The following is a 13,806-nucleotide window of genomic DNA, read 5'->3' as shown; positions in this document are numbered from 1 at the left end:
CATGCACCTGTGACCATTGGTTGTGGCTATTGAAGGACCAGTGTGTAGGATTTAGGGGGATATATTGGCAGAAATATAATATAATATAATAAGTATGCTTTCTTTAGTGTATAATAACCTGAAAATATTAATGGTTGTGTTCTGCTTACCCTAGAATGAGCTGTTTATATCTACAAAGGAAGCGGGTCTTCATTTATGGAGATCGCCATGTTGCATTGCTGTGTTTCTACAGTAGCCCAGAATAGACAAACCAAACACTAGCTCCAGATAAGGTGATAAGGAGTTACGCACTGATATGTCATGTCAAACTGCTTTGTACTGTGTTTCTAGCGGTTTCAATCAGCTGGTCCATTTGTTTTGGAGAGGAAGAGACCTTTGTGGATAATTCAGCTTCCAGCAAAAACCTTCTGAACATCTGGGGCCGTATTCACAAGCATTCTGAGAACTTGGTACTCTCAAGGCCAAAACACACAGGCGGTGAACGTGGTGGGTCAAAATATACACCTATATTATGTCAATGTACTACCCCACACCGTTCTTGGACGCAGAATTAAATGGATTTTTCCCAGACTCTTTGCTTGTACATACCAGCTCCTGTAGCAGCTCTTTTTCATTGATCCTATGGCAGCTTGATTCCTCTCCTCATAATGGATATATAAAGAGAACTCTGTTGCTGTTGCTGCCTCGTGTGTGACAAAGACTGGATGAGGAGAGACTCATTGTTGTGGTCGAGAAACTTTCTGAGCTTAATGACCCACAATCCTGACATTATAAAGAAAATGGCCAAAAAGATATTCCCTGGTGAGTCATAGCTCATAGGGCTGTCCTGATTTTAAGCTAATGCACAGGTGAAAGAGGCACAGATCTTTCAGTAAGAGTAGTAATAACTGTGTGTGGTCATTTGTTGACGAGTTGCAATGCGATACGTCCAGTGTGCTAGCGATGGTGCCAGTGTGTTTTCAGCTTCAGAGAGCTCCTAACTTAGCCTAAGAATTTTAATAAGGAGTACTAGCTTAGGAGTGATTTAGGAACATTCTCAGAGCAACTCTAAGCAAGGAAGGGAAAGAAACAGATGTGATTGGTTGTCACAGACACGCCTTTTTATGAGCCTGCAAGGTGTGGACACCCAGTGCAAATGAAATGAACTGCTAACTGTGAAGGTGTTGTCACTGTTAGTGTGATCACTCTGCTGATGGAAGGTTGAGACAGACCCAAGTCATCACTGCTGCACTGTTAAATGTTTCCAGTTTTCCAAATATCCTCATGATCATTTTATTTCAGGCGTTATAGCATTAGGTGGGAAATGTGTGCGTATGCCTAATGACATTAACCACACATATTATCCCTGCACAATCTAATCTGTAGCATTTCATTTACTCACTGCCTTCCAGTGTTTGGAGAATATTTTCCTACCTCTTTGTGTTTCCGCCATTTTCTCCTCTGCTTAAGAAACTCTTAGGCCTCTTAAAAAACTGTCAGGAGCTGGGGCTCACCTCAGGAGCTCTCAAGGTCCAAGATGCTCTGTGAATATCTTTTATCTTTACAAGCACCTAACCTTAACATTAAGGGAGGAAAAGTCACAATTTTAAGAATTTCCTTAGAATTATGTCACTAGGAGCAACTCTTTGTACTCAGAAGTTGTGAATACGGCCCCTGGATCTTGTGTTATCTGAGAAAAAAAGGTGTGTTGCATGTGTTGCACTAGCCACCCGCAGCAACATGTCAAAATCCGTCAGAAGTACATGGATTTGTAACATGAAACTGCATTATTCGGTGTTTTACCAGTTTAAATCATCGGGTCTGTTTGTTTTGGAGAAGAAGAGACTTCTCTGGACAATTCAACTTATGGTAAAAACCTCATAAACATCTGGATCAGAAAAAGGTGAGCACAGATTGGGCTCTAGTTTCCTGGCGCAGCGCAGGGTGGCACAGGTGGCGAACCACGCGCAGAGCTAGTTTCGAGCAGCGCAACCTGAGGCACGCTCAGTTTGGTAGTTTGGCAGACCGAGGTGCGCTGGGATGGGTGTGGCGGCGCAGCAGGGGGAGGTGTCGACAGATTCAGCTTGGCGCAGTGACAGTTTCGTGCCAAAAGGCTTCACCGAAGGTGCGCTAAAAGCTCGCCAACTGAAACCACGTCTACTGTCAGCACAGGCAGGTTTCCAGAATATCAGGCACATTAACGATGCAATAAACACCCAAAAAAACACTATTCAATGCAACTATCTGCAATCAGCACATAAATTTATCTCTATATCGACTATCCCGTCCACATCTGATGTCAGATCACAGGGGATTGGCACCGTTTGGCACGTTTGGCACGTGTAATGGAAACCCAACCTGATTTGATTAATACAGCTACAAACTAATGAGTTCACATCCCTCTCAGCCAACCACAAACAGCCACAGCATCAGATAGGGAGTAGGCCTATATATTCAGCATCTGTCATCTTAGAAAAGTCAAAAGAAAAGAAACAGAGTGAGACTGCGAAAGAGAAAGAGAGAGCGCGCGCACGAGAGAAACGCAACATTGATTTACAATTGCGGTGACCTCTTCCCAGGCTACCTTTGCATCATCAGCCCGTGGAGGTCTGCTCGCAGTTCCGTATATTCGGACACTGCAAGCTTGGACCTCCCGGACCAAAACATCAGTTTCCTCCTGGGAGAAGTTTGGCCGTCTGACGCTGCTGCTCTCTTCTGCCATGGCGAATTGAGTAAACTCTCACTACGCCTTCGCACGGTGCATTTAAGGGCGAGGAGAGGGTGTGTAAAACCCACTCCACGCCTTCTCTCCTCCCTCTTTCCGACTTGCGCAGGTAGGAGGGACAGAGGTGGGAAAGAGGAGTAGCTGCGCCAGGCACACGGTGTGCCAAACTTGCAAGATCCGCCTGGCCACACCCAGTTGGCGAAATGCAGGTGCGCTGCGCCCATTAACTTATGAGAGAAAAGGGCTGAGCACACAATAGCATGCTGTGGGTTAGCCTCGAGACGCTGAGTAGCATTGAAGATGCCCTAATTTGTAACATGAAACTGCGTTTTCAGCCATTCTAATCACCCGGGGCCTACATGGCATACGCTTACATCCAGAAAATGTCGTATGCACAAAAACATCCAGATGTATGAATCTGTGCGTAGGCATGAATCCAAGTACCTTTCCTTTGTACATCCCAATCAACATTGAATTGAGCGCACATGTTGAAGTACCCGACCCCTCCCTGTCCACTCACCCATTTAAATATGCAAATCATATTTAAATAGGCCCTGCACCTGAGATTCCACTCTCCCCTCTAGAAACGTGCATACACCAGCCATGAAGTTGGCGTGAGGCACCGCACATTTCCACTGTCATTTCACTCTTGATACATCTGAACTTTGCCGTGGAAAAGGACGTATGCCACGTTTTTGTGCGTACGCACCTTTTGTACATGAGGCCCCAGGTCCGGCTCCCGTTAAAAACTTCCTGAACAATGAAAACTAAAGGACTTCTGGCTGGTGGACGTTTTTAGCTGGTTGCAATCTGCAATTCACTGCTAGACGCCACCAAATCCCCCTAAATCTTACACAGTTCACCTTTAACAACACCTCAAAGTCTATCAATTCATCACACGTGCACCAACATTGGAAGAGATAGCTCAATCCTCATCATCAGATGTCTGAGAGGTAGCACTCATACTGAGAGTAGCTCCATGATGAAAATGAGAAGAACGGGGGAAATTTTGAGTCATCAGAAGTAGGAACCAGTCTTTCAAAAAATTTAATCTGGATCGAAATGATTTGGATGTCCCATGTTTTGCTATAAAAGATCAGCTTCATCTTACGATGCTAATTTCCAAAAAAACTGGATGCTGTTCATTCATTCAGAGCACTGGTTATCTGGATTTGGCAATGTTCAGGGTGATCCAATCCAGTGTTGCTTCAAAAAAACTAAACTTACAAACTAAAGTACAACCCCAATTCCAAAAAGATGGGATGTTGTGTTAAATGTAAATAAAAAGAGAATGCAATGATTTGTCTCTTTCACTGGCTGCGTTTGATGTTGGGACATTCCGTGCAACAGCTTGTTGGTCTCAGTGATGATCCTTGTAGTGATGGTATTTAGGGCAGCATTAGCATCTTCTAGCAGATCATCTGAAGGTACTTGGCAACTCAGCTTTGGGATTCATTGGGAGGCTCCAGGTTTCCAGTTTGCTCACAATCTTCCTTCTCAGGTCAGCTGCTCTTACATTGAGGCAGTTTGTATCTACCGGGGCTTGGTACCCAATCTCGGATTGTGGGGGTGATGATGATGACATCCCCCGCTGACCTGTCGTCCTGGCTCCGTCTTGCTGTAGTATTGTTGAAGTATTTCATTGATCTCTAGTTGTGATAGTAGTTGGCGGTTGCGGATGTTGGAACACTGATGTGTCTTAGTTAGTCTTGATTGTGGGTTTTGCAGTATCCATAGGTCCCACATTCTCTACATATATCCCCTCTCTCTGGGATTGCTTATATAGTAGCATTCCATCAGTTCCGTGTTCTCCGCCCTTGTCAATGTATGTCTCATTCCAGTAGACCATTTCTCATCAGATTGCCCTGGTTCCCTAGCAACTACGCAAACCTTGTTGACCCAAGCGACATCCGAGCCAGTATGATTCTATCAGGATTATAATTGCTCATGCCTGAGGTAGGCAGGTATAGCATTAAAGGAGTCTTACCGAAGGACCCTTACTGGATGATGTTCGCCCAGGCCAGGATTCGAACCCCGTCCTCCCATGTGAAAGTACCTGTTACATACACAGCACACTGCTCAGGAGAGAAACCAGTTAATTCAGTGTTCCAGAAGGTCACTGAAAAAATGCAGATTTCATTGTTAAGATGGCAATACTGAAGCCAGTGTTACCGTGAATTCTAATCACAGTGAAAAATGTGTGAATAACTTCATTTCTATTGCTGACGACTTAAGTTGACGTGAGCATTATTTTATCAGATCTCATCATGCCTCATCATGGGTTAGATAAACTCATGAAACAGAAGCATCTCTAAGCTAGCTGAAATAACGCTGTTGGCTCAGCCAGCAGTGCTTCATGCAGGGTGGTGTGTATTAGGGATGTAACGATAAGGAAAATTTGATATCTCGATTATAGTGACCAAATTATCACGGTAAACGATAATATCGTGATATTTTTTTAAGCGCTGTAAAATGTCCAAAAAATGGATATATTGAAATAACTTCACTCAATCTTGTAACTTCCTTATCATACTAAAATGTTAACAGCCAAAATCTTATATTAAAATGAAACTTTCACATTAAAGGGGCAAGGGATTGGCACAGCAACAGAAAAATGTATTTTAAATGAACAAAATATGTAAACAAATTACAGGAACAAAGCTTATTTGTCTGGTGCATTTTAACAGTCAGCAAAATATGTAAACAATTTATATATTATTTATTTATTAGCACGAGAGGAAAAACATATATAAAACAAAACAATGCAAGAGTAGAACAAAAAACATACAATATATAGAATAGATATCACAAATGTGCAGGAGAAACCAAAAAAACCCTAAGGGCAATGGTCATCATTACACAGAATAATTCAGACATTAGAAGTGTGCATGTGAGTGCCTGTATGAGAAAAGGAGTGCATATTCTCGTGTGTGTGCGTGTGTTAGGTCAAGACTGTGAGCAGTGAATTTAATTAACCTTATAAAACCAAGAGCCCGGGGCGTCGGTGGCTTAGTGGTAGAGCAGGCACCCCATGTACAAGGCCGTTGCCGCAGCGGCCCGGGTTCGACTCCAGCCTGTGGCCCTTTGCTGCATGTCACTCCCTCTCTCTCTCTCTCTCTCTCTCCCCCTTTCATGCTTGTCTGTCCTGTCAAATAAAGGCTAAAAATGCCCAGAAAAAAATCTTTAAAATAAAACCGAGAGCCCCCATTAAGGCTCTCGGTCAAAGGTTAACACGGCAGCGTTTTATGTTTTTTCCTTGAGCTTATGTCAAGAAAGCATAACTGGCCATCTATATCGATTCTAGCTCACCGTACAATAACCATAATCATAGTAATTCAATCATGGTTGATCTCAATTAGCGTTACGTTACGTCAGTTTATATTCTGTCGGCTCCGCTCAGTGTTTTCAGCTCCGTTTCGTTTTGAAACACTTAGCAACATAGCTGCTAATACGGCTATTAGCTGTTCAGCTAGTATTAGCTCCTAAGTGTCTTAAACGAAAACGTAAAACCTAGTCGCCATTTAGGAGGACAGATACGGCTCAAATGTCCCGTATACGTCGAGAGTTACACACTATGACAATCTTAGTAAAACCTAAGTTCCTCACACAATAACTGACGTTTGCATGGCATAACTTGTATTGGCTGTAAAGCTGTGGATGATGGTCACGGAGATGAGCCAGCAAATTTGTAGTGTTGCTAGCCTTCGCAGCAACTTTCTTTCTGCATGTTCTGCACACAGGATAGTTGTCCTCCACCAGCTGTCCCTCGGCATTCTTCAGAAACCCAAAGTACGCCCAGACCTCAGACTTTGCGCGTTTAGTTGAGGGGGAAAATGTCCTGAGTGCCGCTATCACCACCTTCCGCCATGTTTTCATTCTTTGTGTTTACACATGCTACGCATTCGTGTAGCGCCTGCATCGCGAGACTTGAATGAGGCTGTTATTACATATCCTGATAATCCACCGCAATAATGCAATTAATTTAAACATAAACAGTAATTCTTACCGTGTAAAAATTAACCGAGATCTACCGTAATATCGGTAATCGTTACATCCCTAATGTGTATGTGTTTGCAGTTGCACTCTGTACTTTTATGCAGATATGTTTATTGTAAACTGTATTAGGGTTTTTTTTTGTGTGTTTTTGAGTAGGATTTCAGTTGTAAGTAGTAGTAGAGTTTATTGCTAGTTTGGAACATTGCACATACCACACAGTGATGTAACCCTCGAGGGATTTTTGCATTTTCAAGTGGCAACAGAGGTTTGCGCGGACTGCCCACCTTCTGGTTCTCCTCCAGGTAAAATCTTCCTCTCTGGAAACCAAAACTAGACACTTATTTTCACTCCCTTCTCCTGCTGACAGCTTGACTGCACATCCCTAACCTCAGGGGGGAGTAAGGAGGGGTCAAAAGAGTGAAGAAGGTGGCTTTATCAGTTCCTTGTGTGCTAGGTGTCTTACTCTCGCTCAAAGCAGACGTGAGGAGTCAGAGAGAAATAAAGTCTAAGCATATTGTCCTTGTCTTCTGAGAGCTGCTTCCAAAGGCAGCAGGGTTGCCTAACTGTGGGCCAAGAACACAGTCAGTCACATACTCTATCACACACAGTTACAGTCTCAGTGATGACAAAGTTGGCTTGGCTTCTTTTAAGTTAGACTACTAATCCCACAGCTTTAGTTTTCCTTGATTTCATTCAAAGGTGTGGCAAGAAATCTACTCTACTAGGGCTGGATATCCTTTACAAAAGGGATTTCAAGGCTAATTAGAAATCTTCAGGGGTAGAGTATTTTTGACCTGATCTAAAATTAATTTAACCTGTGAAAGCCTGAGTATGAATTATTTTTGATAAAAACAGACCCAATCAGAGACAAGTCAGCCCTGATCCACATAGACCTGGGTATGATTAGAATTAGGGACATTGTGTAACATTTTCAGTTGTTTATTGGCAAAAAATGATGTCTGCATTCATAAATATGTCATCATTGGTGTATTATTACCTCCACCAATAATCTGACTTATTCTCGTAAAAGGAGAATTTCGGAATGCTTGTACATTGTGCGGGTAAGTCTTCTGGGGAGGTTCCATAACATTTCGCCATCTTGAGAATACGTCCGCCAACAAGGAACATATAGCACTACCAGGGAATAGCCCCGCCTTCGGCGTTTTTGTTGAGAGCCATGCCAGTGCTGCGTGACTGAGAAGCCACTTAGCTGCTACCCCGGCAATACAGCAGCATAACAAAGTCCCACTCTTTGAGCATAATGCAGGATCATGCATATGCAGCATCACGGGAGATGGAATCCTAGTCGCCAAGAAAGCGCAAAAGGGAATCAAAAAGGCAACGTGACCGATGAATTCAAAAAAAGAGGGTCAACATCGGAGTAGCCTTTCCCAGCTGGAAAGTGCTGCTGAAGGAGAAAGGTAATGCAATCACAGGCCAGCACCGCTGTTAGCTGTTAGCCACTGTTAGGGGCCAGCCTCCTTCGCTCAAGGGGATGTTTGTAATTGGCTGGCTTCGTTGTCGATCCAAGGCAAGCAGGACATGAGGTTTGTAATTGGCTGGCCTTAGCTGTACATGCAGGTCGAGCTGGGGAAACTCATGGGGAAATTATATCATCAATATCGTTGCTTTTTGGGATATTAATATCTTGCATGTTCATATCTCGATATAGATAACGATATATCGTTCAGCCCTACTCTGCAGAACATTATGATGCAACAGTAAAGTTGACCTTTGTCATTATGGCCAAGACATCTTTTGTGAGGTCACAGTGTCCTTCAAATCAGTTCATCCTTGCAACCAAGTGGATGTTTGTGCCAAATTTAAAGGAATTCCGTCAAGGCATTCTTGAAAATGAGACAGACACCAAGTCACATTGATCATGACTGTTGCCTTTGACCACCAAAATCTAAATGGTTCATTGTTGAGTCCAAGTGGATGGTTTTGCAAAAATTAAGAAAGTTCCCTCAAGGCATTCTTGAGATATCACATTTACAAAAATGAGATGGATGCAAGGTCACACTGATCTTGCCGTTTGAACTTTGAAGAAAATCAAATCAGTTCATTGTTAAGTCCAAATATTTTAGCCAAATTTAAAGAAATTTCCTAAAGGTGTTGAGGTTGAGATATCGCATTAACGAAAATGAGATGGACGGACGGATGGATGGACGGACGGACAGACAACCCAAAAACATAATGCTTCAAGCAATGGCTATCGCTGGCAGGGAGACATAGCAAAAGTATTTTTTTCAGTAGCATAATATTTTTTTACAGGCTTTTCTACCAGCTTTACCAGATGACCACCTTTAATCAAAGTTGCTTAAACCCTTTACAACTGTTTATGTCTCTGATGGGCTAATATTTGTTTTTATTTTGTAGGTATCAGATCCACACAGGCCTTCAACACTCCATCATCCGAGCCACCCAGCCCAACTGCCTGCCGCTGGAAAATGTCACTCTGCCCCAAAAGCTCAAACAAGCAGGCTACTCCACCCATATGGTGGGCAAGTGGCACCTTGGCTTCTACAAGCGCGGCTGCCTGCCCACCCAGCGTGGCTTTGACACTTTTTTTGGCTCCCTGCTAGGAAGTGGGGACTACTACAGTCACTATAAATGTGAAGGGCCCGGTATGTGTGGTTATGATTTGTATGAAGGGGAAGAGGCAGCTTGGGAACAGGACCGTGGCTTGTACTCGACTGTGATGTTTACTCGAAAGGCTATCAGCATCTTAGCCAATCACAGCCCTCACAGACAACCCTTGTTTCTCTACTTAGCCTATCAGGCCGTTCATTCCCCACTGCAAGTTCCTGCCCGTTACCTTGAACGCTACAAGGGCATTCCAAACTTGCATCGTCGTAAATATGCTGCCATGGTGTCCTGCCTAGATGAAGCTATCCACAACCTCACGTTAGCGCTAAAACGCTACGGTTATTATGACAACACAGTTATAGTGTACTCCTCAGATAACGGAGGCCAACCGCTAGCAGGTGGAAGCAACTGGCCCTTGAGGGGGAGTAAAGCCACCTACTGGGAAGGGGGGATTCGGGCGGTCGGCTTTGTTCACAGTCCCCTGTTGGTTAATAAAGGGACAAAATGTCGAAGTTTGGTCCACATCACTGACTGGTTCCCTACATTGGTGACCCTGGGTGAAGGGACTTTAGACGAAGATCTGAATCTGGATGGTTATGATGTCTGGGAGGCTATCAGTGAAGGCCGCCCATCTCCTCGTCAGGACATTCTTCACAACATTGACCCAATCTACATCAAAGCCAAGAATGGCTCATGGAAGGCCGGGTATGGCTTATGGAACACTGCCATCCGGGCTGCACTCCGGGTGGGCCACTGGAAGCTCCTGACGGGTGTCCCCGGGTACAGCGACTGGGTGCCCCCGCAAACCTTTTCCAACCAGCGGTTAACCAATCGCTGGCATAATGAGCGTGTCCGTTGGGACCGTGGTAAATCCATCTGGCTATTCAACATCACAGCCGACCCTTATGAGAGAGTGGACTTGTCCCAGCGCTACCCTCACATAGTGAAGAAGATGCTAATACGGCTAGCGCAGCACAACAGGACTGCAGTGCCAGTACGCTACCCGGCTAAAGATCTGCGCTCTAACCCTCAGTACAATGGGGGCGTGTGGGGACCTTGGTACAAAGAAGATAGGGAGGAGCAAGAGGAGGATGAGAGTTACAATAACTTGTTCACCAACCATCTTGGAAAAAGAAGGTGGAAAAAGAAATCAAAGAACAGAAAGTTGAAAAGGAAAGTGGAAGAGTAGCCTCGCCCATTTGTGAAAGACAGTTGCCTTTTCTCAGGGATTGACACTTCCTGTTTCAGGATTGTCCGCTTCAAACTTTCTAACTCCACAACTTGACTCCGCAATATACTGTATGAAACACAATGCAGATGGACTTTTTGAAATGCCTCAAGACAATAAGAAAATGATCCTCTCTTTCAAACACTACTGTCATGCCCAGACACAACCAAGACCTCATGTTAATGTTAGGGGCATTTAAAGAATGTTACCGTTTCTAGATTGTGTTGCATGCTTCAACTGATGTCACCTTTTGAGTGTTCTGTAGATTGATGTTTCACTTTCAAAGTACAAAATAAATTTCCCTCGACAGTTGCCATAAATTTTGGTGACAGAGAAATAAAGAAAACATAGTTGTATTGTGTTGTTGATTGCAATGATACAGAATCATGGAAATGGATGTAGGATTTATGTTATGTATAAGTTGACGTAAGCTGGTTTTATAAGCACAGTCTGTCTGAAAGAATAGATTTTGCTCCCTCTTTAGATGATGTCTGGTCTGGCACCAGGCCAACCCGAATGTAAGACAAGCTCACAAAATAAAAGCTCCAGACACAAAGATCTTTTGTCTCCAGCAATCTTTCAAGCTCTTTCTGGTTTGCATTTTATTACAGTCCGATTTCCTTTATTGTGATTACAATAAGTACTCTTGTAACTGGAAAGTTTTAACATCTCTTTCATATTTAGAAGCTGACACGGGCCACTAAGTACATTTATTCATGGAAAATACAGTAAAGTGGGATCCGACTGGTGATAAAGACCTAATTGTTTTCTTACAGTCCTCAAAAAATGGCTGCCTCATCAGTCATGGTGTACTGTACATGAAGTTGTGATCAAGGAAGAAAAAGAAATGGAACTATTCACATGGATTGAACATAAGTTGCAATCTCTAAAACTTGTTTTTACATGCATCTGTTGCTTGTGTTGGGACCTCAGCCACACGTTTTAAACAATAGAGAGGGCTAACCAGCCAGTCTAAGAACAAAGGAACGCGCCAAGCTTCCATCGGTCCGGTAAATATAAAAGTGTAAATCACTTTTGAAATTCAAACTCCTGCTCCCTATTGGGCGACAGCAGCCAGGTTCAGGTGGAGTCAGACGGAACACTGAGACTTTAATTGCCGTTGCGCGCTTACGCCCCTCGCAATCCCCGAGTGACGAGTTGCTGGAAGGAAGCCAAAGCTTTCTGTGCGCAAGTTACTGCTAGGGAGCACTTCAAACATTTGAATTCAACCGACCTAGGCCACTCTTTTGTTTCTTGACTCACTGGACGAGGAAAGACACTTTTTCTTTTTGTTTTTTAACACTCCACGGGGAACCAGAGGAACACCGCACAACCCCACCATTCCTCAGCATCTGCAGAGTTTGGAGAAACCCCCTTTTCTCCCGAGGAAGACGGAGCCACCAAGGCCCCGCTTCTTCAACTGAGTCGACTCAACTGATCCCTCTTCTGCCACACCAAGGACAGCATCTTTCATCCCGCCGTAGGGCGCGGGGCCGCTGTAGCGTCCTAGTCCCGGAGCAACAGACGGGACACACGTCGTCACACCGTGCAACTCAAGTAAGACAGCTACAGTCTGGGCAGAGACTTTATATTTATATATTATTTTGATTTAAGTGTGAATTTTAACTGTGATTTGTGAACTTTGAGGACCGCCATGTCCCTTTCTTTGATAATCTGTTCATTGATTGCTGTTTGTTGTTGTGCTTGCCAGAGCAAATTGATTGTGCATTTCGGTGGATAACGCGCCGTTAGTTGTGCTGGCCGCGCACTCACAATACGCTGCATTCCTACCTGTAACAAGGACCAGTGGACGGTAGGCTGACCCAGTTAGTCTACTGGTGTCTGAGGGATAGGAAAGTGACCATTGGTGTTCCCCCATGGCCGCTTTTACCTCGCACATTACGAGCACCTGCTCGCCTTTCCTCTCTCTCTCTCTCTCTCTCTCTCTTTTAACTAACCTACACGCACACTTGCACACACACACACACACCTTATACCTGTGGTAAAATCACACATTGTCCTGTGAGCAACTCCTTATGAGCAGTTTGCCATTACCACAGTCTACACACCTACACGTGTTGGCACAGCTATTTTGTTAGAGCATACAGTGTGTTTGATCCCGCTGGACGCCATCTTGTGCATACTGTAAAGGTGTACGTGGCCAGCTGTTTTATGACCCATTGTCTTGCTCTTATATCCCACCTCAGTACTTCTTCTCTCAAATTTCCTGCCTTACTCTTATCAGTACCTGGCGTGACGTGACGTGTACCCCAGGAGGTCGCGCCCACCATTTTCTCCCTCTCTTTCTCTCTCCCTTCGCACACACACACACACACACGCACGCACACACGCAGAGACCCACTTGTATGCTTTGATTTGTTGCTTCTAGTTAGTCAGTTTAGTGTAGTAGGTTTATTAAGTGAACAGCTTGTGACCAAATTATTTTTTGAGATTTTCCTTTTCAAAAATTTAAATTAGTCTAAAAATACAAATTAACATGAGTCCAAAATATCAAATATAAATTTGCCTATTCATAAAAAAAAGTTACAGTTACAATACACAACCTTAATGATGGTTGAATGTTACTAAGTACATTTACTCAAGCACTGTACTTTAATGTACTTGTACTTTAGTAAGTATTTTTTTCTACTACTTTATACTTCTACTCCACTACATCTCAATGGGGCAATTTATCATCATCATACAATGAATGAATGGTGATGATGAATGATGATCAGTGTTGTGCTTGTTACTGAAAAATAGTAACTAGTTACCGTTACTAGTTACTTCATTAAAAAGTAACTCAGTTAGTAACTCAGTTACTTAAACCAGAAAGTAATGCGTTACTGAGTACATCCTTGCTGTAGATGACTGAGTGGGGATGCTAGAGGGCGCTAGGTGCTTTTCTTTTTTGCAGTGTAGTTTTTCTAAGCCACAAAGAAGACAATATTGCTAAGAAGGATCATGTTTTGGGAAACTCAGCCCTGCAGCCCAAAACATTTCCTAACTGTATTGGCTCGTAGCTACATCGCCTAAGCGGCAGGGGATGGTGTTTATCCAAGGGACTGTTAGACTACAACTTGACAAAACAATTGAACAGTATAGGAAACATGCAACCGTCTTATACAGTGTAGTCACTCGCTGTCAGCCAGCTAAACGTTTTACGGTACTTGGATACAAATATGGAAAATGAGCTAAAGAGAACATTTGAAGAGCTACATGATGGTGTCGAGTCTGTTGCCCACTGCAGACATTGTCTGTCCACAACAAAAGCTTCCTCGGGATAACA

At 43.6% G+C, this 13,806-nt stretch overlaps 1 protein-coding gene across 1 annotated transcript in view; it reads left to right on the top strand.

The window, feature by feature from the left end:
- arsj (arylsulfatase family, member J) overlaps positions 1 to 11,070 on the top strand; it is a 40,639-nt gene extending 29,569 nt beyond the window's left edge. The window contains exon 2 of the mRNA XM_033651809.2: positions 9,080 to 11,070. Coding sequence (XP_033507700.1) covers positions 9,080 to 10,478 — 1,399 coding nt within the window. The 3' untranslated portion in view covers positions 10,479 to 11,070. The remainder of the gene's footprint in view (positions 1 to 9,079) is intronic.
- Positions 11,071 to 13,806: the final 2,736 nt, after the last annotated feature.

Source organism: Epinephelus lanceolatus, chromosome 22 (genome assembly GCF_041903045.1).
Source record: "Epinephelus lanceolatus isolate andai-2023 chromosome 22, ASM4190304v1, whole genome shotgun sequence".
Lineage (NCBI taxonomy): Eukaryota > Metazoa > Chordata > Actinopteri > Perciformes > Serranidae > Epinephelus > Epinephelus lanceolatus.
This window is presented reverse-complemented; position numbering and strand designations above follow the sequence as displayed.